Source organism: Acomys minous (genome assembly GCF_964271855.1).
Source record: "Acomys minous genome assembly, chromosome: 15".
NCBI lineage: Eukaryota > Metazoa > Chordata > Mammalia > Rodentia > Muridae > Acomys > Acomys minous.
The window spans coordinates 71,342,149-71,365,860 of NC_140497.1; the positions used below are offsets into that span (position 1 = coordinate 71,342,149).

The 23,712-nt window shown below is 41.2% G+C and overlaps 1 protein-coding gene across 4 annotated transcripts in view; it reads left to right on the forward strand.

Annotated features, from left to right (window-relative positions):
• The window catches only part of SLC4A4 (solute carrier family 4 member 4), a 320,437-nt gene that overhangs the window by 285,244 nt on the left and 11,481 nt on the right, over positions 1 to 23,712 (forward strand). For all 4 annotated transcript variants that reach the window (XM_084758174.1, XM_084758173.1, XM_084758176.1 and 1 more), the window contains 4 exons: positions 9,044 to 9,222; positions 10,468 to 10,540; positions 18,210 to 18,278; positions 20,740 to 20,913. In XM_084758174.1, coding sequence (XP_084614300.1) covers positions 9,044 to 9,222; positions 10,468 to 10,540; positions 18,210 to 18,278; positions 20,740 to 20,913 — 495 coding nt within the window. The remainder of the gene's footprint in view (positions 1 to 9,043; positions 9,223 to 10,467; positions 10,541 to 18,209; positions 18,279 to 20,739; positions 20,914 to 23,712) is intronic.

Below are 23,712 nucleotides of genomic sequence, written 5' to 3' on the forward strand. Positions count from 1 at the left end.
GACAAGGTGTTAGTTGCTCTTGTTATTGCTGTGAAAAGGTACACGACCAAGGCAAATGACAGAAGAAACAGTTTCCTGCAGCTTTCCATTTCAGAGGGCTAGAGTCCAGGGCCATCACGTCAGGGAACATGGCAGCGTGGAGCTGGAACAGTGGCTCGGAGTGCACGTCTGAGGGAATTGTGGGAGCTTTCTTTATTGAGCCTCCTCCCCTCAACTGAAGGCACCACCACACTTCCTCCTCCATATTTTTCTCTTTTTATTATAATTGATTCACGTTACATCCTGATTGCTATCCACCTCTGTTCAGACGTAGCCAATGGACAGCTCATTCTCCACATGGGAAAGGCGGGGAGTGGAGACTGCCTCTGAGCCTCTGACACAAACTCTGGGGGCTGCCATTTGATCACATCCCCTTAGTGGGGAGGCCCTTAGGGAACACGGAAGAAGGTGATGCAGGCTATACAGATGAGACCTGATAGGCTGTGGTCAGATGATTGGGGAGGACCCCTCGTGTCAGAGGCCTAGGGGAAGGGAAAAGGGTGGAAGAGGGAGGGAAGGTAGGAACTGGAAGGCACTGATTTTGAATTAGGGAAATGGCTGAAAGTTAGGTTACAATGGCCGTGTGTGTATTAAACACATGAATGGATGAGATGGCACAGTTTCCATTTGGAGATTGTTGTTTAACTGCTAATGTGTTTGTGCCTTGCTCCCAGGCTTTCCCTGGAATGCTTTACAGTGCGCAGCTCTGGGTCTCATGTTTTAACGCATTAATTCTATGAGCAAATAATTAGGAAGCACAGTGAAGACAACTCTTTTTTTCCTTGCCATCTTGTTTTGATTTCTCTCTCTGTCTTTGTCTCTCTCTCTCTGTCTTTCTCTGTGTATCTCTCTCTGTCTCTGTGTCTCTCTGTGTCTGTGTCTGTGTCTGTCTGTCTGTCTGTCTGTCTGTCTGTCTGTCTGTCTGTCTGTCTGTCTGTCTGTCTCTCTCTCTCTCTCTCTCTCTCTCTCTCTCTCTCTCTGTGTGTGTGTGTGTGTGTGTATGTGTGTGTGTGTGTGTGTGTGTGTGTGACTGCAGAGAGGTCAGAAGAACCGTGGATTCTCTGGAGATGAAATTGCAGGCAGTCGTGGGTCATATGGGTGGGACTGGGAACTGAACTTGGATCCTCTGGAACAGAAGCAGAAGGGCTCTTAACCACTGAGCCATCTCTCTAGACCCTCAAACCTTGGTTTTAGAATCTGATGTTACTTAAGTATACTAAATTCTTCTCCCCCTAAACAATTCATTTTGTTACAAAATGGAGCACAAGCAAAAACATAACATGCTTCTTTGTGGGCCTTTTTCTCATTGGGGATATTTAAAAATTATAGGTATATTGTTCTATGGAAAACGTTGTAAGTGACTTTTAAAAAGACTGTCACAAGAGTTTACTGTTCACTAGAAACCAATAAAACATACTTTGTTAATTTCCTTAAGACGTCACTGCAGAAGTATTAGAAGGAATCATGTGTAAACTCAAAAGGGCCTCAGTCTCTGGTAACACTACATACAGTCATTTGATTAGTAACTTTAATTTTTATACTGTGAGATATATCACAGTTATCCTCAGCTATGTAGCAAGTTAGCGGTCAGCCTTGATTTGAAAAGTCAACTAAACGGTTTATGGTGTCATGGGGGAGCTCTGATTGCTTTAGGAAGGCATTTGATCATGTTACTTACATGAAAAAAAGAGTCATTTCTGCTTATCCTTAAAAAATCTATGCAGTACTATGGAAGGTTTCAAACATATAGAAAGTAAGTAGTCATAGAATACTCCCAGATATCACTTTATTAACTATCAACTTGTGACCAACATTGTGTCCCTTGTACTCTGTATTCTTCGTACCTTAAAGTCTGGGCAGCATACTTTACAGCACCCGTAAGTTACATACGGTATGCATTTTAAAGGGAAGACCTCTTCTTCAAAACATAGCTGCCATTTGCAAGTCTAAAAATATTAACAGAATCGCCACTATCGAAGTTTTCAGTGAATATTGCCTCCAAAAGTTTTATAAATGCAGTAAATTATATATTGTTGTGTGTGAATATATGTGTACCTTCTGTGTGTAAGGATGGTCATGCAAGCCAGGGAGAAACCCCTGGTGTTATTGTACCCACTTTTTTTTGAGACAAGGTCTATTTAGGTAAGGTGAGCTTACCTAAAACTCACCCAGCAAAGGGAGATTGGCTAGCCAGCCTGCCTCAGGGGCCTGGTGTCTCTGCCTCCACAATGCTGAGGTTGTAGGCATGCTATAAGTGCTTACTGCCATGCGTTTTTCACATGGGATCTGGGTATTGGATTCAGGTCCTCATTTTTGGATGAGAAGCAGTTTACCAGTCCAGTATAATAAACTTTAAACATATAGTTTATTCATTTAAATCAGAATCCAAATAGCATTTGCATATTTATGATTTTAAGATAGTTATAGACTTTTGGTCTATAGATTTTCTCTTCACCCCTCTGTTTCTTTCCTTTGAAATTTGTTCAGGACAATAAAGTTGTTTATTACTCTTTCTATGGCATTGTTTTGCCATTAACAAGCCACTGAACACCTCAGCGGCTTAAAACAGCAACAGAAATGAACTGTTATCAGCTCCTGTTCTGTGGGTGGGTTCACTGGTTCTGCAGGGCAGTTCTTGCTTGAGGTCTCTTTGGAAATGGTGTTAGTTTTGGATGGGATCGCCTCAGATCTTAGCTAGGCTGATTGTCCATGCTTGCCTCTTCATTTGTGTACTTGACTCATGTGTTTAGCATGTTGTAGCATGTTGCTTTTCCCATGAGCTGTCTGCCTTCTTTCTGTCCTTTTCCTCCATGCAGTATGCTTCATGTACCTTTTCACATATGTGATGTATATGTCTCTCTGAATGCCACCTCACCTTACCACACAGCCTTTTATATCCCAGGGCCCTTCTATGGGCATGAACTTCTCAGCATGCTAACTGTTGTTTGCACTTGTTCCATGGCAGCAGATTTCCATGAGCTAAGAAGCAGAAGATGATCCCCCCACCCCTCCAAAAAAAAATCCGGTTATATCTGCAGTTCTCAGCTTTGCTTTCTGACTTGACCAAGTCATAGTCACTCATTCTGAGGGGTGGGGAAGGAATCCATCTTCAATTGTAGAAGGGCAAAGCCACATTCAAAACAAAAATAGCAGCACGTGATTCATCCGTTTCTCTCTCTGTCCATTCACCCCATAACATACGTACATATATATACATACATATAAGTATACACATACATGGGGGAAAGGAGTGGGGCAAAGAATAAAGCCACAGCCACTTTAAACTCATTTTTTTTTAGCTTGGGATTTTCCAAGCCATATAGGTAATGTGAATTCTAGTCACAAAGTCAATTGCAGGTTTGTGCTTAAGAATTTCCTTGGAGATTCTTTTTTATCTGGCATTGCACCCATTGGCAAGACTGAGAGAGGCAAGGCTCCCTGTGGAGTCTGTTTAGTGTTAGGAAGGGTTTGCGTTTTATTTCTTGAAAGGCTAAACATAAAATTTGGCGAATATATTTTTAATATGAAAATATTAGAAACCCCATTTAAATTTTAATCTGTCATTGGTAAAAAAAATTGCTGAGAATGTTTGTGATTGAATTTCTACTCCTTCAGTGCCTCTCAAATTTTCTAATTGATAAAATTCCAAATTTAAATTTAAATATATTTGGGATTGATAAAATAGAGGATTTTATTTCTGTGCCTCAGGAAACATTGGAAAATTGGGAGTGTTAGTGTTTGCCTTGAAAATGGGAGATGGATGTACAAAAATGAGTTTCTTTCCCTTTTAGAATTGTTTATTTGAAACTTTTTTTCCCATAATGATGGCAATGATGTGAATGCCAGTCATTTGTCACAAATCAAACGCCACCAGTGACATTTCTTCGTGCACCAAAGGCTGTGCACTCTGGAGATTGTTTTGTTCTCAGTTTGCTAGGAAACGAGAGCTGTGGAATTTATAAATCAGAGATTCTGCCTAAAACTATGTAAGATGCTAAACGCTAGGAACTTAGTTCAAAAGAGAAACCTGAGGTGACAAGGGTGGTGGAGGCCCCACAGTGTCCGACAGCTGCACGAGTCGGGTGGCACTTGCTTGGCATCTTTGTTAAGCGATTGTGTGTGCTTCTGAGATGGCATCCACCTTTCCGCTCTGCCGATCAGCCCCGTGTTGACATAGCAACACCGAGACTCTTGGATGTCTGCGGCCATTTTCGTTAGTGATGCCCTTCATCCTACCTGCACAGTACTCAAAAGCAAACCAGGTTCATCAAGGTCAAGTACTTCTCTGAGATCATTCCTGAGTCATCGTCAGAGGCCGGAGCACGGCATCTTCAGACAGCAAAGCCAGAGGGACTCCTTCCAAAACAGTGACTTCAAGAGCCTCGGGGAGGAGGCAGAAATCATGCAGGTCAGACACCTAGAGATACACATCAGATAGTTTTGGCAGTTGTTTCCCTATGACACACTTTGTGGTGAAACAATTTAAACATGGTATTTTCACTGTATATTTAAAAAAATAATAATTCCCAAACTCTTGTCTCAAAAAACAAAACAAAACAAAACAACTCCCCCTCCTGCAAAAAAAAAAAAAATCCCAAACTCTAGCTTGCTCTATATTTTTCATCTATGTCCCTATTATCATAATTTTGGATCTAGTGCTCTTATTTCAAACTAGATTTTTGTAATAGTTTAGCCGGTGAAGCATACTAACCAGCCTTTCTCGCTTCACATCAACCACATTATTTTTTTATTTTTGAGGTGACGTTCTTACAAGTTGTTTCTACGTCTAGACTACCTTGGCTGTCTAAACTTTTGCATCTTAACTGTTTTGTTGCTCCCAAGCTGGCATTTAAAGAACCTCGAGAAACAACCTCAATCTAGATTTAAAGCACTTTGTCGCAATGTGCCGGCCAGTGCTCTGCTCAAATGGCCTTTGGGTTTCTTGATGCTCACAGGTCTGCCGTCCCGTGACTGGGAAGACCCACTCCTCACTCCTCAGTCATTGCTGCTCATCAAAAGCGGCTCCATTCTTGAGGCATTTCTAAATATAAACTCCCAGCGTAAATTTTATTGTCCTTGCTTTTTGTTTTGTTTTGTTTTTTTTCCTTAGTGATTTCTATTATTCTGTGCCACCGGTCACATAATAGCTCATACAGTGCTTTGTGTAATTACTTCATCTCAGCCAAAATGTTTCCAAAGTAAGGCCCATGGTTTGTTCTTCCCTCCGGCTTTTATGTGGCCCACCCCAATTCCATGTTAGCCTCAATAAATACGCGAAGAAGGTGCAAGCCCATCCCCGCTCCTCCATCCGTGGCTGCTGACGTGGATTACGTGCCACATTTAGATGAGACACACACCAACACTTCTCCCTCAGTGTTTTTAGTATCTTTTCCAAACTTAGATACGTTTCCATTTAGAGCCCATTGATATTTCCACATGGGTCTGAGTCCTTGTCCCCAGTCATGACCTCTTTGTGGAATGTTCTTAGTGACTCTACCTTGTAGGCCCATAGCATGATGAACCCCTAGTTTGTGTGTTGCGCCTAACTCTTCCTTCCTTGACATCTTTGTACAGCGTACGCACATTAGGCTTCTAGTCTTATTTTGATTTTGCAGATTTAGTCCTAAATGACTTCCCTACTGCATTAGCGAGGAATACGCTGTTTCAAAGAAACAGTGTCTGTGTTGGTGCTTAAGCAACTTTGCAGTTTTAGAAGGTAGGATATGCTTTGGGTTTTATAGTCATGAACTCAAGGACATCTTTAGATTGTTTCTTATGTACCAAATATTTGTGGTGACAGCTGAGGGTAGAACTGTTTGAATGTCTGGCCTCTTTCCTGAAGGACACATCAAGGTTTGAGCTGAGCCCTCTTACTTAGTGCCTTGTGTCTTGCACGTGTGCATGTGTGTCAGACCACTTGTCACTGCCTGATGAGCTAATCACCTGCATTCTCCGTAAGAACGTCTGCTTGTCTTATTCATTGTTTAATCAAGCACAGGGCCTAGAACAGAATAAGTCATCAATATATGTTTATTCCATAATAGTTTGCCACACAAAGGCCCCAGAGTGAGAAGGAGCCTGTTGTGTCAAGAAGCAGAGAGCAGGCCAGGGGAGCAAGTGATTCAAGTTGAGGTCAAAGATAGTAGTAGACTCAGATCACACAACACGAGGTTTGTTAGCTTCAGGATTTGTGCTCGTTTGAACAGTCCCGTTGGCAGTGCTTGTCCTATGTACTGGCAGCCATGTAGGTCTGGTCTCTGTTCTGGCTTGCCAGTTGCACCCTTTCTTTTAAGTTATGATACCAAGAAATATCTCTAGACACTGCTAGAGGTTGGCCAGGGTATAAGGAATAAATGCTCATATATATCCTGACAGATGGTTTTATACTATTGAGTTTTCACTATTATTGTATTATAAGTAAACGCTGGAAGCCACTGAAAGGTTTTGATCAGGGAAGTGTCACATTCATTAAAATGGGGTTTTGGTTTATTTACCAAAAGATTATATTATATTATACTATATTGTATTATATTATATTTCTGGCATATACATTTATATTATTACACGTAAGTAAATAATTACAAACAGCAAGAAGAACCACGAAACAATCAGGAATTATGTAAATGTTACGTTCATGGTTTTTTGGCTAATTGTATTTGGCAACTTTGTAGAAAACTATTTGCCACTATTTGCACATTGTTTTATTTCCATTCAAATGGAGTCATTCAGTTACTTCTAGCCAAGGCGTGCCTTTAGGAGAGGCTTGCTTTCACCCATGGCTAAGATGGCTTGTAGGAAAGGCTTCTATAAAGTAAGTGTTTGGCTTCTAAAGAGTTTATGGCAGTGGCATTTTTTCATTCTTTTCGATATTATTATGTCTCTAGATCTTAGAGACATATAAATGTCTCTAAATATATGCAGGAGGACATTGACCTAGACATGGTAAGCCTTGCATTGTTAGTAAGCCTTGCATGTTGACACCTGAGGAACTAAATTCATTGGGTTTTTCATCTCTGGACTCAGTGTCCTTAACCCAGCAGAAAAGATGAAAGCCAGTTTCAGTTTTCACTAAGTGAAACTAGCCAAGGAGAAGAGTGGACCGTATGCCAGGTAGATGCTACCATGAGCAGGGACACAGAAGGCATTAGTGAGGGAAACACATTGAAGGATCTCCTGTGGCTGAGTGTGGCATTGGTGTGGAATTCAAGGGCGAGAACCAGGAAAGATGAGGCTCTACACACCGGTCCTTCTACACACACACTGGTAGGAGAACGCAATTCTTAATGCGCAGTCAGAATCCAACCATCTCTTTCTTCATAATCATAATCTCTTAAATGACCTGTAGCATCTGCCTCCTTACTGGTCCTGCTGCCCTGGGCCCTATTCAATTTGTCCTTAACACAGTAGCCACAGTGCTTAGAACACAGCAGTCAGATCACTCGGCTACTGCACGTCCTCCAGTGGTATCCCATCTTACTCCCAATGCAGTCCCAAGTTATTCTGGCTCCTCTTGGGACTTATTACCAAGGAAGATGCTATATATTTTCAAGATGTATGTCGTTCAGTACTGTCTTGCATAATAGGAGGGAAACTCCGCAAGAGCAGAATTCTGTTTATTTGTTCACAAAGGTGTCAGCAGCAGCTGGATTCCTGCCTGGTACTAAGTTGCCAGTCAATTCTTTGCTGGAACAAAGCCTGCCTGATTGAGAGCCCAAGTATATCTTATTTACTTCTTTGATCGTTATAGAATAAGTTTATGTCAGCCTAACCCATATTTGCCTCTTTCTCGCCTACTTTATTCACCTTTCAATTTATATAATTGTGCATTCCTAAGGTGAACTCACTCTATACATGTGTCTTCATGAGCAGAGGTCTGTGCCCAGTCAAGCCTGGCTTTATGATAACATGCCTTTGCTTCTGTGTCAGCTCCCTTGCCTGACGTGCATTCTCTGGGACCATGGACCTTGTGTGCAAGCCATGGGTAAAATCTTGGTGACTGTGTTAGAGCAGAGTTCGGACAAACTGTTAACAGGATGTGAATGATAACACGCCCTGGGTTGCTGGTGTAAATCACACCCTCACTCTCCAAAGCCAGCCTCTCTATTCTCTTGGCTCAGCCGTAGCCTGACTCTTGGTACCACGCCCTCATGCTGTGAGAATAGAGAGCTCTAGTTTCTCCGGCTCCACAGGGGTATGGGCCTTTGATTTCTTCATAAATAGAGCAGGGAAATATAACCACAGGAAAACACCGGGGACATGATGAACAGTATTTATTTAGTGAGTGAAGGAGCCAGAACTTTTGTTGCATTGTCTATTCATCCAGCCAGTAAATGTTATTGTGACCATAGGCTGGTATTTGAAATCAGCCTATATTGATTAAGGGAGTATTCTTTGCCCTAATGATGGTGGGTAATAAGTGCTTAAGCAAATATTCTCATAGGCTACGAGAAGTGAGAAGTGACCATCTACATACCGTCTCAGGATTGTTTGGGGGATCTCTACACACGCCTAGTACCACCTCTGTCACACAGAGAAGATGGTGTGCTTCTTTGCAAATGCTATCTTAACAACCACCGCCACTTTGACCACCTCCTCGCTTAGTGAGTACTTACTATGTAACAGCTACACTCTTTGTAAGGTGTTACAAGGCCCTTTGTTGTGGTTACTTCATCAGATGGTCCCAGTAACTCTCCAAATACGGCCCCTACCTTCATTTTTTTGGGTTACAAAACTGGTTGCAGAAAGGTTAATATATAATGAATGCATAGATCCTGAGACATGGGCATAGGTCTCAATTATTCAGAATTATAATAGAGTAGCATTTGCATAGGTGCTGGAGGAGAGAGCTTGTCCCTGGGAGAGTATTATGAGGAAGGGAAAGTCCATTCTACATGTGTTTCCTTGGATATTTTTTTATCAAGTGTCTTTATCATCATTCCTGTGCCTAACCATAGATGACAAGTATGAGTGCTTTCTGCACATGTGCTGTGACTTGTTTCTGCAGAAGGGAGCCGGGTATCACCTGGATCTGTTTTGGGTCGCCATCCTCATGGTGGTTTGCTCCTTCATGGCTCTTCCCTGGTACGTGGCTGCTACTGTCATCTCCATTGCGCACATCGACAGTCTGAAGATGGAGACAGAAACTTCTGCGCCTGGAGAACAACCAAAGTTTCTGGGAGTGAGGTGTGTTGTCACAGGATAATGGCCCTAAAAAAAAAAAAAAACACGTGTATACATCTTTGTGTCAATCATAAGGAAGTGGACACAATCTGTGGATAAAAAGTGAATGGTGGCTGGGTGTGGTGGCGCACGCCTTTAATCCCAGCACTCGGGAGGCAGAGGCAGGCGGATTGCTGTGAGTTCAAGGCCAGCCTGGTCTACAAAGTGAGTCCAGGATGGCCAAGGCTACACAGAGAAACCCTGTCTCGAAAAACCAAAAAAAAAAAAAAAAAAAAAGTGGATGGTGACAGTTAATTTATTCCTAAATTGTCTTCTCCAGGAAGGACTTTTTAATAGGAAGAATAGATAATAACTTTTAGTTCACTTTGTAGGGTATGTCAGTTTTCTGATTAGTGCAACACTAAATGGTGCAACATAAAAATATAAACAAGTGATTTATTTTCTTTAATACACAGCTGAGTGCTGTAGATCGTGCTGTGTCAAACCTTGGAACCCTTAAGTCGCCATAATTTCCAGCATCCCATGAAGGAGTCGGAATTCTTGTTTTCCAGCCCATTTCTGTTCCCTAAGAACTTGAGACCCTACAAATATTAAATTAGAAGACTTTTGTACTCTGTTGGAGTGTTTAGTTTGGTTTTGGCCTTTGGGTTTCTGTCTCAGCAAGCTTTGCTCACAAGAGCTAGGGTGCATAGCTCACAGAAGAGAACAGCTATTTCCCACGCCTCGACAGTGAGTGATTCTTTCTTAGGGGCAGGGGGTGTCAGATGGGGATCATATTTGTTAAAAAAGTACTTCCGTTGTTGCAGATTTGGAAATGAGACTGGTGAGATTTATTGCACTCATGAAATTTCCCTGAGCTGCTTGTTAATTAGAATACGGGACAATGTAATCTCTGTCTCCTATGAAAGAAGGTATAATTGCACAACAGGACAAGTTGTTTGAAAAATAAGGGGCTTCAAAGAAGCCAGTAGTTGATGGACCAAGAGCAAGTGATTTTTCTTGCCTGGTTCTGACAGGAGCAGAACTTTAGAAGAACCATTTTTTATTTCTTCATACGTTCAAATCACATTGTAATAGTTTTAAGATTTGTTTGGTAGTTGACAATTATGTTAAACTCATATGATATTCTTGAGATTTGAAGTGCACTCTGTCAACACTTTTGATACGTTAGCCCAACACGGATCTGGTCTTTCTTTGAACGTCTGTGAAAATAGGAATTAGATCGCTGATCATTGGATTTTGTTTCAGGGAACAAAGAGTCACCGGAACCCTGGTGTTTATTCTGACTGGCCTGTCAGTCTTCATGGCTCCCATCTTGAAGGTAAATATACAAAACATTCATTTCTTCCTCTTCTTTAGAACGTTGACTGATAACACGACACATGAATGTGGCGTGCTCGCAAGATTTCATGGTACATGGAAGCAGGGCACATTTAGAAAAGAGACGTAAAGAATGTCTGCCTTGATTTTCCCTCTCACTCCTGCATTCCTTCCCTCACTATTATTTTATGGTTACTGTTTGAAAAGCCTCTGACATCACCAATATTCAACCACTCTTCTGACTTATGGAAGGGCAGTGCCATCCATGTCCACCTGACTTGTCACCCTCCCTGCCCCACACATGCTCTCACTCCCTTTGTCATCTGTCTGTCCTGTCCACTTGCTAGTCCCTAAGTCCTGCCCTAGCCAGACACAGAGCTCTAGTGATTCAAATGATCACTGTGGATTTCTTTCCCCTATTTTAAATGATAACCATGTTTCTGTTTTTTTTTTCTTCCATCAGAAGGCCTCTTAATCCTGAAAGGGCAGTGAGAATAAAAAGACTGATTTCTAATTGGAAAACTTTAGAAAGGAATAGGGTTTTGCTGTTGTTTGTTTTTTTGTTGTTGTCTTTGTTTGTTTTGTTGGTTTGAGGTTTCTTTTTGGAGGGGAGTTGAGACAGGGTTTCTCAGTGGAGTCTTGGTTGTCCTGGGCTCTCTTTGTAGACCAGGCTGGCCTCAAACTTGCAGAGATCCACCTGTCTTCTCCTCCCAGAGTGCTGGGATTACAGGTGTGAAGCACCACTTTGGGCTTAGAAATGACTTTTGAAAAATCATTGCATGGTAGAATATTTGAAAGGTTACACATTAACATATGGGTTGATTGATGGGTGGGTATCTGCGTAGATAGAACAAAATACATAGGATGGCCCCATGAAGAAAAAGAACCAGAGAAGAAAGTTTATGTTTTTGCTTATGAAACTTTCTGCTTTTATGACACAAGCTAGCTTCTCTCTCTTTTTTTCTATTATAAAAACACCCCTAACTAATTATTGGTAATTTTCATCTTTTACTTGAACTACTATGTAAAAGCACAATACATCACCCGGATCCAACAACCATGAACAATCACTGTTAGCAATAGTTTACCATATTTCCAACTGAAAAATTTTATTTTTAAACAATTTGATTTTGCTGGGTGGTGGTATTGTATACCTTTAATCTCAGCACTTGGGAGGCAGAGGCAGACAGATCTCTGTGAGTTTGAGGCCAGCCTGGTCTATGGAATGAGTTTCAGAACAGCCACGGCTGCACAGAGAAACCCTGTCTCAAGTAAAATCTAAACAAGCAAATAAATAAACATGCACTATTTAATTTTTAAGGCTTTTGGATGCTCATTTGGCTATACAAGTAATGGAAAGACAGTACACGATTCTAAAACATTCAGTTGGTGTTTGGGTATAACAGTGGGCAGCAAGCTCTGTATTTCTCTCAGATTAGCAAGTTTATATCAGGGAGAAATCAACAAAACATAGAGGAAGGAGTTATAACATCTGAATCTGGAGACTGACTTTGCCTTTTAAGTATCTAGACTACTGCATACATTTGGTATGAAATAATTGGTGCATAGTTAAACTACTTGATGATCCACTGCTTATTCTTGGTTTCCGTGCTCTCAGTTTTCTGGTTAACTTCTGGACAGGATCATGAAGGGCTGTTGCATCTCAGGTGACCCACAGAGGCAAAGGGAAACCCCATGTATCAGTTCTATGGGGGGCAAGAAGGTGGCTGTAAAGGCGCAGCGGGTTTGAAGCATTGTACCTTCTGCCAAGAGCTTTGGGCTTTTCTGTTCCCCAGGCAGGTTCCAGCAGATGATGCTGGTGGAGATGTTTAGAGACACCTTTACCCCAAGGGCAGTGAAGACCACATTTGGAGAGGTCACTTGGGACAGTTAAGACCCTGTACTGTAGACGGATGAGCCCCTGCAGGTGGACTCGTAGGGTACACTGCTACAACACAGCCTCGCTCCTATGGGACCTTCTAGAGAGATGCTTCTGAGGAAGGAGAGGCAGGCAGATCAGTCTTCAGATTTGCTCATCATCACCCAACCCTCCATTTTGTCTTGTATATGATTTATTTTCATTAAAACGGTATAAAATCCTGTGCTTCAGAAAAGGCAGTTGTATTTAAAATTCCTGTGTTGGTGTTACCAAAAAAAAGATGATTTTAATCATGGAGAACCTGCCAAGTAGTCATATATGGTTTGGAAGGGACAAAGAAAACAAATACTGTGTAAATTGTTACCTTTAGAAAGATTGACAAAACTCATACTTGGTAGCGGACCTTCCTCCTGTCTTTCACCCTGTAGAGAAGTTGAAGTAAAAGCCCTTGGAGTTTTACAGCGAACCCTTTACCCCATATGTATGTGGAGCACCATAGTATGTACAGGACAAGGTAAATCTCATTAAGAAGAGGCAGGGAGCTGCAGGGAGCAGAACCTGCAGTTCCCTGGGGGCCGTCCTGTACCAGCCTGTGCCTTGGCTTGCTTTGCTGAGCTGCTAGAATCCATCACCGTGGCAGTTTCTGTCTGGCATCTTTGATCCATCTGAAGAGTCATTGTCACCATTAGTGAAAAAAAAAAAAGTAATTCAGCAACACATTTTTAAGCCAGGGTTTTTTTTCCCAAACGTGGGAAATGAAACTGTTTTGCCAATCTAGCTCACAACAGACCATGGAAAAAAACTTACTTTTTTTTTTTTTTAACGCTACATGAATGAAGCAGCCCTTGTTCAGGAGCCTTTATTCCTCAGTTGAGTAGTTCTTTACTTCAGGACCCGTGTCGCCCAGTAAGGCTGGCCATTTCAGGTCACATGCCTTTCTCATGGCTGACGTTTTGCAACTTATGTGCACGTGTCAGAGATGCCTTCTTAACATTTACAACATCAGTACAGGAAGAAGCAGATGTTAAGGGTCCAGCTTAACTGAAATGTAAGCCACAGCTAAGGAAAAGGTACAATTAATAATTAACCTCAGAATTCACACAGAGAGTGGTGTCACCGGTTGACCTCCATGTGACTGTGTCTTTTTTTTTTTTAAAGCAACAGGTGACAACTTGAGAGAATAGTTTTACTTAAGACTCTGCCTTTGAAAGTTAGATCAAATATATGGGAACAAGAAGTATATGTGACTTTTTTTTTTAAATGAAATAGTCCAGTACCTCTCATGCCAAACTCTTTATTCTCCTTACAAATTTAATGGTCTCAGACAATTTGAGCAATTTTCTTGCATGCATGGAACAGCCTAGGTGATTGCCTGCTAACACAACATTACATTGATCATAATAAAGTTTATGGCCTCTGTTTTGATCTCTGTGCTGAAACCTGTCTTTCATGTGGAGGGATGTAAGGAACTAAAGTGTCCCAGCTTTAAGCTAACGAGGATACCCCTTGACCCTGGCCACCTGAAGTCACAGGTACCTTTGAATCGCATCATTGCTTTAGCACAGAACTGCTGGGGAGTAGAAATACTTGGTGCCCCAGGTTGGTGACACAGCGTTTCCTGAGACTCCACAGTGGAAAAGCTGCCTGCCAGCTTCTGCTAGTGTTCTGTAAGTGGCGATCCCAGAGCAGCAAAGAGATGAAAGGCCCTTCCCTGAGCTGACTCTCCCTGTTTTCCTGGCAAGACTCAAGAAATAAAGATCAAGTAAAGTTCACTGCTGTTCCTGTTGCTTTCGCTTGGCTTAATTTATCTTTAACATGAGGCGTGGCCAAAAATTACCTTTAAGATTTGTTTGGTGTACTGAAGTGTAGAAGAGTGCCTTTAATTTGTACTTGGCGGGTACTTATTGATGTCCCATGTGATCTTGACCCTTGGAAGCAGGGAAACCATGCTGGAGATGATGATGATGATGATGATGATGATGATGATGATTATGATTATGATGATGATGATAGAAGCTACTGTCTGTTGAGTTTGACCTTAGATTAAGGAATCATCACAGAATTTTAAGAATGTAGTCTTCCATCAGTACCTATAAGAACTATATGAATAATTATCTTCACTTTGAAGTTAGAAAAAATATGAAAAAATCACTAGACTTCAAAAAGCTTAGGTTGTAGAGGTTATGTTTGAACTCTGGAAGTTCTGGCATAAAACAAGCCCTATATCCTCATAGAATGTGAGCCCTTAAAAAAAAAACATGGTTCTTAGGCTTCAAAGAATCTCTTCTTTCTTTTCCCATAATATTATTTTTTCCCAGATTCTTTGATCTTATTTGGAATCCTTCTGTGTGGAAAATTATATAACTTTCATAAACTCCCCTTCAGACCTCGTTCCAGGCCAAATACTGGTGGCTTCTTTATCAGTGTATGCTTTTAAGGCTTAAGGGAGTCAGGTCATTGTTCTAGTAACATGTTGCTGAAGACAAGTTAGCTAAAAGAACAATATATTAGACGTTAAGTAAAGTAGGGCTTACAGCCAACCCTCCCTGTACCCCAGCCATCCTCACCCCCACACCCACCTCACCCCATCAATGTGGAAACAGAAAGACCAGTAGTTGGGCAGCTGCAGGCAGCTTCAGGATAAGGATGGCATAAGATCTACATTTATCATTTGCTAGTTGTCGTATTAATTAATTAATTGGTAAGATGTTTTCTGTTACGTCATCTTTATCATAGATGCTTTCTAGATAAGAATGAGTAAGAGATAGGAACAAGTGTCTCAGCATTCTACAGCTGGTAGCTAGACTCCAATCCCATGTCTGTTCAATGTCTGTCACCCATGTCTTAATCAGGACCTTACTCTTGATTTTAGGCAGGCATACACGCATGTGCGCGCGCGCGCGCACACACACACACACACACACACACACACACACACACTTTGACCATAAAACCATTGAGAGATCTCAGTCCTTACCTAATTTTTATCCAGTGTTGGACAACTACAGTTTCCCCTTTTTAATCAAATAACTTTTTCACGTCTTCCCTTCTGGGAGTGTTCTACTACTATGGGTGAATCACCAAAAGATACAAGGAAAAAATATAAAGACACATTTACCAAAATTTGACAATTTCGTGACATCATATTAAGATGTTAAATCTTATTTTGATTTTATCTCACTTATATTATTCTATATGATTATAGGATCACTCATTTCACTTTCTCACTTTTAGTGTTTATGAATATAATACTTCTTTGTAATTGTCTTTTTTGTTTCTTGGACATTATTGATGACATAATTATTTACACAGTTTACAATTTAGATATCTTGATGTGCCTCTGAAATGGATAATTTTAACTTCTACTGCCTTGTTTTATAGAAATGATTGCCCACTATTACTGTATTGTCCCGCTTCAATTTAAAATGGGATCCCATTTTTAGACTTTTGGTAGGATTCATTATTTATTATTATTGTCACAGTAGCCTAGGCTGGGCTTGAACTCATATACTTGTTGCAGCCCTCCTGCCTTAGCCTCCTAAATGCTAAGAGAACAAGCATGAGCTACCATACCCTGGTTGCTTTCGGTTTTAAAAGCATTCTTCCTCTTCCTTTGATATAACTTTGTTTTGATCAGTGGTTCTAGTGTGATTAATTTTTTTAAACTGGCCTTCTTATATGATTCATGAACTAAATTTTATAAAATATACTCTCTACCCCAACAATTCTGTCAGGTTTTATTAAGAATTCCATTCTGGGATTTGTATTGATACGTACTATTGTGAAGAAAACGAGACTATCATAAGCATTTATATCATATTGAAGCTGACCAAAAATCAACTCCACAGATTTTCTTATATGTACTGTTTTCTCCCAACTAGTGTGTGTGTGTGTGTGTGTGTGTGTGTGTGTGTGTGTGTGTGTATGTATGTACGTACGTATGTATCTTCATATCCCTAGTTACCTTCTTGCCTACATCCATCCATGCCATTCTGCCTTGTATGGAGACCAGAAGAAATTTGTTAACATAAGTTGAGATCTAAAGCCCCAGGCACAATGTTCCTCTGCTATGGTAGTAAACACATTAGGAAAAAAAAAACCCAAAACAAAAACCCTCAGTTAAGTTCAGGGAAGGACAGACCCTTCCTGATGCTTCCAATCTGGAGAAATGTTTTACCCAGATCAATAAGTAAGCTCCAAGGAAACCCAGGTGGCTTCCCATGAGTCAGCTGTCCCTTCCCACATCCCCTTCTCCCTCTTTAGTCCTAGCAGTGGAAATGTAGCAATAAACTGAAAAGAAATCATGACATATTGAGGGGAAATGGATGCTTTAGAAGTGAACCAGAGACGTCGATTTGATCCTTTGCTAAGGTTATTTATTCACTTTTAGAAAATATACATAGAGAGTTGTCAGTGACTTAAGCACTCCTGTTCTAGAAGAAATGGAGGCCTGTGTCTGAGCACAGGTGGCTTGAGTGTGACTTGTATACCTCTCTGTGGCCACTGCTGGGTATTACAGCGTGCTGGCTTCCTGCCAGCCTGGCCCTCCTACCCATCTCAGCATTCAATTTCTTTTCATTTTTATTATTTTCTGCTCTCATGATTGAAATTAGTTATAAAATCACTAATCCCTTTTAGAGGAAACATTCGACAGTTTATAGAAATGCGTCTTTTCTCCACTGAGATTTGAGCATTCCCATGAGTAACTGGTACCAACTGGAGGCAATGGCAGCCCACGTTAGACCACTTTAGGAGTCACTAGTTCTCTATCGTGGCCTGAAGGTCTGAGGCAGAGAAGCACCTGGCAATTGCAGTAAGATGGTTCTAGAAATGGCTCTTTATTTAATACATGGAGTAGTGTTAAAATTCTGCCCTCTAAGAAATACCTCACCTTCCGGTTAGAATGGCCTCTCCTGCATGCAGATTGGCTGGCTAGCCTTACTCCTTTTCAGTTTTAGTACTTTAGCTTTGAAAAGTCCTTCAGTTACTTGAGCTTCTTTTCAAACCCAAGGTTGATGCCTTTTGTCATCAAGACAGAGGTCTTCTCAGAATTAGAATATTGATTCTCAAATGTGATTGCTTGCATTTCGCATTTCTAGGGGAAAATAAAATTGCATTAGAACTTCCCGTTGTTAAAATGCTTCTTGTTGGTGTAAAGGATGTTTTACTAAGTAATGCATAAATATTAATTGAGTTTTAAAAGATTTGCACTCACCCATATGTGTAACTAATTGCTCCCAGGTGCTTCACGCTCCTTGCAAGCCATGTTCCCATTACTTTGTATTCTTAATGGTCCTGAGAAGAAAAGAAAAGGGATGGTCATTTGATGTTTCTTTTCTTGAAAGACGTATTTACACACCAAACTGATACATCATTTGGCAAAAATCCATAAGGAGCAAACCAACAGACTATTACAAAAGGATCCTGGTTCCAGAGTGAGGCAATTTGCTGCCTCTGCCTGAACCTCATAGCCCACGCAAACATCTGGGTTGCATAGTCTACTGCTTTTAAGAGCAAAGGAAAGCAAAACAGTTCCCCCATTAAAACGGTATTGTCGAGGTCATGTGTGCCCGTTATTTAAAAAGAAGAAACAAAAATGAAATGTATTTGCGAGGTCCCTTTGTCTTTATTGACAAGGCTTAGAATTTTATCCATTGATGAGTTAAAGGCACCAATTTGAAGATGTTCTGTTATATCCTGCGCTTTAGTTTCAGAGTTAGCCTTTATTTAAATTATTCCTCTCCCTAAATATTCTCACTTTTTAACGCGGTTCCATCATTTTCCTTCCCAGTTTATCCCCATGCCTGTTCTGTATGGCGTGTTCCTGTATATGGGGGTGGCCTCACTGAATGGTGTGCAGGTAAGCTTCCATCGCAGGCACTCTGTGCAAGCCGTGTGCTTCCCAAGGCACAACTGGTCTGGTAATAGATCTTTGATGAAGGCACTAATCATTAACCACAGGCTCTTTAAAATACATTTATTTCCTACTTCTTCTACCTTTTACCTGCTTTTCATTTCTGATGACATCCACAAAGCTGGGCGGTGTCAACAAATGTTACCCTGGATGCCCATTACTGAAAAGGGATGCTAAATGTCACCTGTTGAGGGAATGAGCTCTGCGCTAGTGTCCCTATTGCCACCATCACTGCCGACCTCCTCTTTCCCCTCCTCCTCGTCTTCTTTTTTTTTTTCTTTTATTCTTTGCTCGCCTCTCTATTACCTCAACTTCTTTTTCTCTTTTCTTTCAATAAAATGGATAGCCACTGTGTTCCCTGGGTGGTGTGTATGCACTTGCCTCAACCCTTACAGACTGCAGGCAGCTCTGCACTGTGCACTCCTGAGCTCAGCAATAAGCAATGAAAGCTAATGTGTATCCGGTACTGCCTTCATCAGGAAGTCCAGCTTTCACAGCTTCCGTTAAAACGACCACCCTGCCCCTACCTCTGTCCCTGGTCCACTCTTTAAAAACTTACTAGGGAAAACTTTGTGAGGGACTTTGTTTCTCCATGGAGGTTTAATTTAATTGGCACCAGGAAACTGGAAGTTCCGCCACTCTCTGGCACCCTGTTAATTGTAGCCTTATTTAGCACTCAGTGATGTCTTAATGGGGGAAGGACTGCATGTTCTGCGAACATCACAAGAATTCATTTGAACTCCTTCAAAACAGCCCTTGTTTTCATTTATTGCATTTCTATTAACTTGGTTTTAAAGTCAGATAGATCTGGGCAAATGGCCAGACCCCCCAAAAGCAAAGCGGAGCTATTTTCCTATTCCTGGTTTTGATCCAGTGGATGAGTTCTTCTGCCCTGGGATGTTTGTTACAAAACACAAAGTGGTTCTCCATGGGCTGCGCTAGGTGAACGCGAACACGAGTTTGTTTGTGCTGACCAAGTGTTTAGGAGGTACCACTTTGTAAAAATATTTTATTCTTCTCTGCCATTATAAATACCTCGTTCTTCTCCTAAATGGGACAATATGAGCATCAGATGCCTAGAATTAATACTGATTAGTGTTTGTTTGCCCTTAATGACTGAATCTAAATCAGAAGTTTGTTTGGAGTGTCCCAGGGGCTTGGTCAGTGGCTAGAACTGAATATCTGTCTACAAGAGAAGAAAAGAGCCAACCATCTCACAATGATTGGTGGGGGTGCATTGCAGTGACAGCATCTGAACTGGGTAGCCCCTGAAGGGTTATTATTGTCCCAAATGCCTTTTCACCTTTCCTTATTTCTCTCTTGATTCTTTCTCTTTTCAACTCTGGATGAGATTGGTTTTGCAAAACTTAAAAATTAAATTTAAAAATTGAAAGCTAATCTCTATAGATTAAGAAAAAAAATAGAGAAAGAAACCCTTCAAATAGGCAGTGGGCTCCAAAGAAGGCTGTGATCATGTCACTGACTTCTTTTCCTTCCCCTTTCCGTGCAGAAAGATGATAACTCAGCGCTATTCTGAGTTTTTATCATTAGTCAGTTCCACAGCTGTCCATACAGCGTCTCTCTATGAAAGTCCCTGGGAGGAGTTGCTGAGCATCATCTTGCCCATCGTCGTCAGTGCCAACTAAGCTCTTCATCTTCAAGGTGCACCTGACGCAGTCATTCATAGCCACCTTTTCAAGTCCCGCTCAGTACATGGCTGCGTTAGCCTCTCCCGGACTCTTGTATCTTACTGTCTGTGTCCTGAAACTCCCCATGGATGCTGGATGATGGTGGAGCTTTTCCTCTGGAATGAGGTGGCAACACAGTGGTGGATGTGGATGTGTCCATCAGATTACGACCTAATGGACGTGTGGTTCATTGGCATCATCTGCACACGTTCGTTCCCATTTTTTTAAGTTGGGTGCTTCCTTTGTCCCCTTAAAATATCTATGATGTGCCTATGATGTGCGCTTCTTCGCTCAGATAAGGCAACCGAGGCAGGAGCAGATGCATAATTTAGATGTCTTCCCTCAGCATATCATTACCAAAATAGGCGCAGAATTCTCTGAGTTGAGAGACAGAGAATACACATACAACGTAGAGGATGGACAGCTAGAATTTGTTTGCTTTGTGACGTTAGCCTTTGGTGCCCATTTAATCTTATATACCTGCTAAGCATCTCTGTAAAAATAAAATTAAAAATCAGTCAAAATGAGAATACTAGCCACATGACTTGACTGTGCTTATGTAAATCCCTTAGTCCCTAACCCAGGCCTTTGCCCTGGGAAGAGGGCACTGCTTGCCTGACATATACAATAGAAATCACTCACGGCTAGGTAAGCAGAGTGGAAATGACTCCATCGGCTCTTCAAGGAACACATTGGCTTTTCTTTCCCATTCCTTGCAGTTCATGGACCGTCTCAAGCTGCTTCTGATGCCCCTGAAGCATCAGCCTGACTTCATCTACCTGCGCCACGTCCCCCTGCGCCGAGTCCACCTGTTCACCTTCCTGCAGGTGTTATGCCTGGCTCTGCTCTGGATCCTCAAGTCAACAGTGGCTGCTATCATTTTTCCAGTCATGGTAGGCTTTTCTACTGAGGCACGCTATGACTTTAGGCATGTCGTATAGGTCTTGTGACATGGGAAGCCTAGATGCCTAACATATGTGGCTAGTCTTTTCTAGCTTTCAACTCATGGTGTTGCAATAAGGTTCTCATGGGAGTGGAGGCTTAGAATCATGTCCACCTGAGTTCAGCTCCTGGCCCAGGTTCCTGCTGGTCAGCAAACATCCTTGAGCCACCATGAACTCATCAGTGGGAGAGCAGCTTTGTTATTGCTCTGAGCATTGACGATGAGTGCCAAGCGTATAACGCAATGTTTGGCAGGCAGTAGGCAGCAGAACACATGCTTTTTAAGGTATTGAATAATAGATCCAATCTAAATAAAGCATACTTCAGCCCAAACGGTAGAGGCTTTTGTAAACTTGTGGGAAAAGGTGGAGTTCATGAGAAGAAGTTGAGTTTTTGAGATGTGTGTGGTTTGCATCGTTTTCAGGATAAGACTGGACTCCGGTCTTCCTGTGACATTAACCAAGGTGACATAGATAGCTGACCCTCTGAATCAAAAGGGAAAGAGGAAATGCAAGCAAATGCCTTGCCTCAGTACCAAATCTTATACTTTACTGTAATTCCATTTCTTGCAAGAAACTGCCCATATATACACATGTTGTATGACAAAGCTTTTCCTAAAGAGACTCAACACACAGTCTACTCACCCTAGATAGGAACCCACAACAGACCAAAGTGCGGATACAATGGAAGCCCAATTTGGTGAGCCAATGAGCTTTACTGGGGTCACTTACAGAAATATGAATGAGGTGTTACAGGAACAGAAAAGACTCCAAGGCAGCTGCATCACCAAGGTCCATCCCAGCATGGGTGACAGCTCACAAAGCTGGGAGCCTGGAGCACACTGCACAACCTGCAGGTAGCTCAACAGGCTGGAGAGTGTCCTTTCCAGGAGCCTCAGTTGGTCTGAGGCCCTTCCAGGCAGATGGTTTGGTCTTAGAGTGCTCTTTGCAGCATTCTTTTCAGTTTCGCTTCTTGGTCTGTGGGGGACTCTCAGCTTTTATTATTTTCTCTGCCTGGGAGTGGCCTGGTGAGTCTGATCGGTTTCAGAAACTTCCTATTTTGAGTTGTTTGCCTTCCTGTTTAAGTATCTTCTCTGCAGCATGTTTCCTTTCAATCTTGGAAGAAACTGTTACGCAGCAACTCATAAGACAAACCTCAAAACCATTTCCATCCTGCTATATCTATAATTCTGAAAAGTGTTTTTTATACCATACGCTTATTTTGTTTTTCAAAATCAATTTAGTCATAACAGAGATTATTATTTTATTCTTTGTATATTTGCTGTTTATAATTGTATTTCTTTCTTCCCCCCCCCCAGGGACATAGGAAAAAATGGGTTAAGATATTACCTTCATTATTTAAGCAAGATTTTTTTCATTGATGGTTCTGTACATACCTTTTCCCACTTAAACTGTATTAATTCACTGTAAAACAAACTGAATGTGAGAAGTGACTCACATTTACCTATTATGGCTTTCTACCTGCCCACTTGTTTGTTAAAAGCAGGAAAATAAAGCTACCTCTAATAAATTTGAAATATACCCAGTAAATTCCATATCACTTGTACTAAATATAAGAAAACACTTTACTTTTGTAAAGTGTTAACCATTCCAGGGATTTCCTTTAGCTCAGAAATGGTTTTGGAATGTTAGTAGGGCAGATGTTACCTGTTTCTTCAGGAGACAGGTGTCTCAATTATGGAGTGTAATGTAGAGAGAGACCGCTGTCACCCGGGAGGCCAAACCACCCCTTTTGGGATTTGGCTGTGTCGTTTGTTGTTGATCGGCTAATGTTGATGAACCTCTGTAGTGGAAAGGTAAGAGGGAAAGTCACACATTATATAGCAAGTCATATAATGGAACTTGGTATTTGTATGCTGACTAAAATTAAAAAAAAAAAAAAGTAGTTCGTAGAACCAAAGATACAGAGGTAAAAATGTTGGCCTGAGAAGCAGAAAACTGGGGCTCAGGATATTAAATATAGTCTATAAATCACTTGTGGCTGAAAGTGACTGAACTGGTGTCACATCAGTTAAGAGTGCTTTGTGTACTTACTGCTGACCATAATTCTGACACCCGCTTCTGGCCTCCACTGGTACTTGCACACATTTGTACACACACAGACATATATATGTAAATAAAAATAAAATATAATTTTTAAAAAAAAGCAGATAGTGGTATACTTTGCATTTTTTTGTTTACTGGTATCATGGCCTTAGCTAGCATAGTGTTTAATAAGCTTCAGATTGCTCAGCAGTAAGATGGAAATAATATATTTCTGTAGTTTGTTATAAGGAATAAATGAACTAATATTGCCTAAGAGTTCAGCGAGGAGCAGGAACATAGTAAGCATTTAATTTAAAAAGTATAATTTAAATTTTTTTCGATAATTATAGGAAAGCTATCTTTACATTTGAGCTTTTAATTTTTTATTCAAAACATGGGAAGAAATGGTTTTGGAAAAAAATTTCGTTTCATCCATATTCTGATCCAATATAATCATACATCTCTATGGACAAAACAAGGGGAGTTCTGAGAAGTTCATCAAACAACTTCCCTAGGACGACTGTCTGAGGGTCACTCAGTGAGCAGTTGTGTCTGATTCTGGACCTGTGTGGATTTCTGCTGATGCTGATGGGATAGCATCATCAAGCATCCTTATGACGTCATCTGACATTCCTGTTTTCTGCAGATGCTGATGGGCAGCAGCAGCAGCAGCAGCATCCTTATGATGTCATCTGACATGCTTGT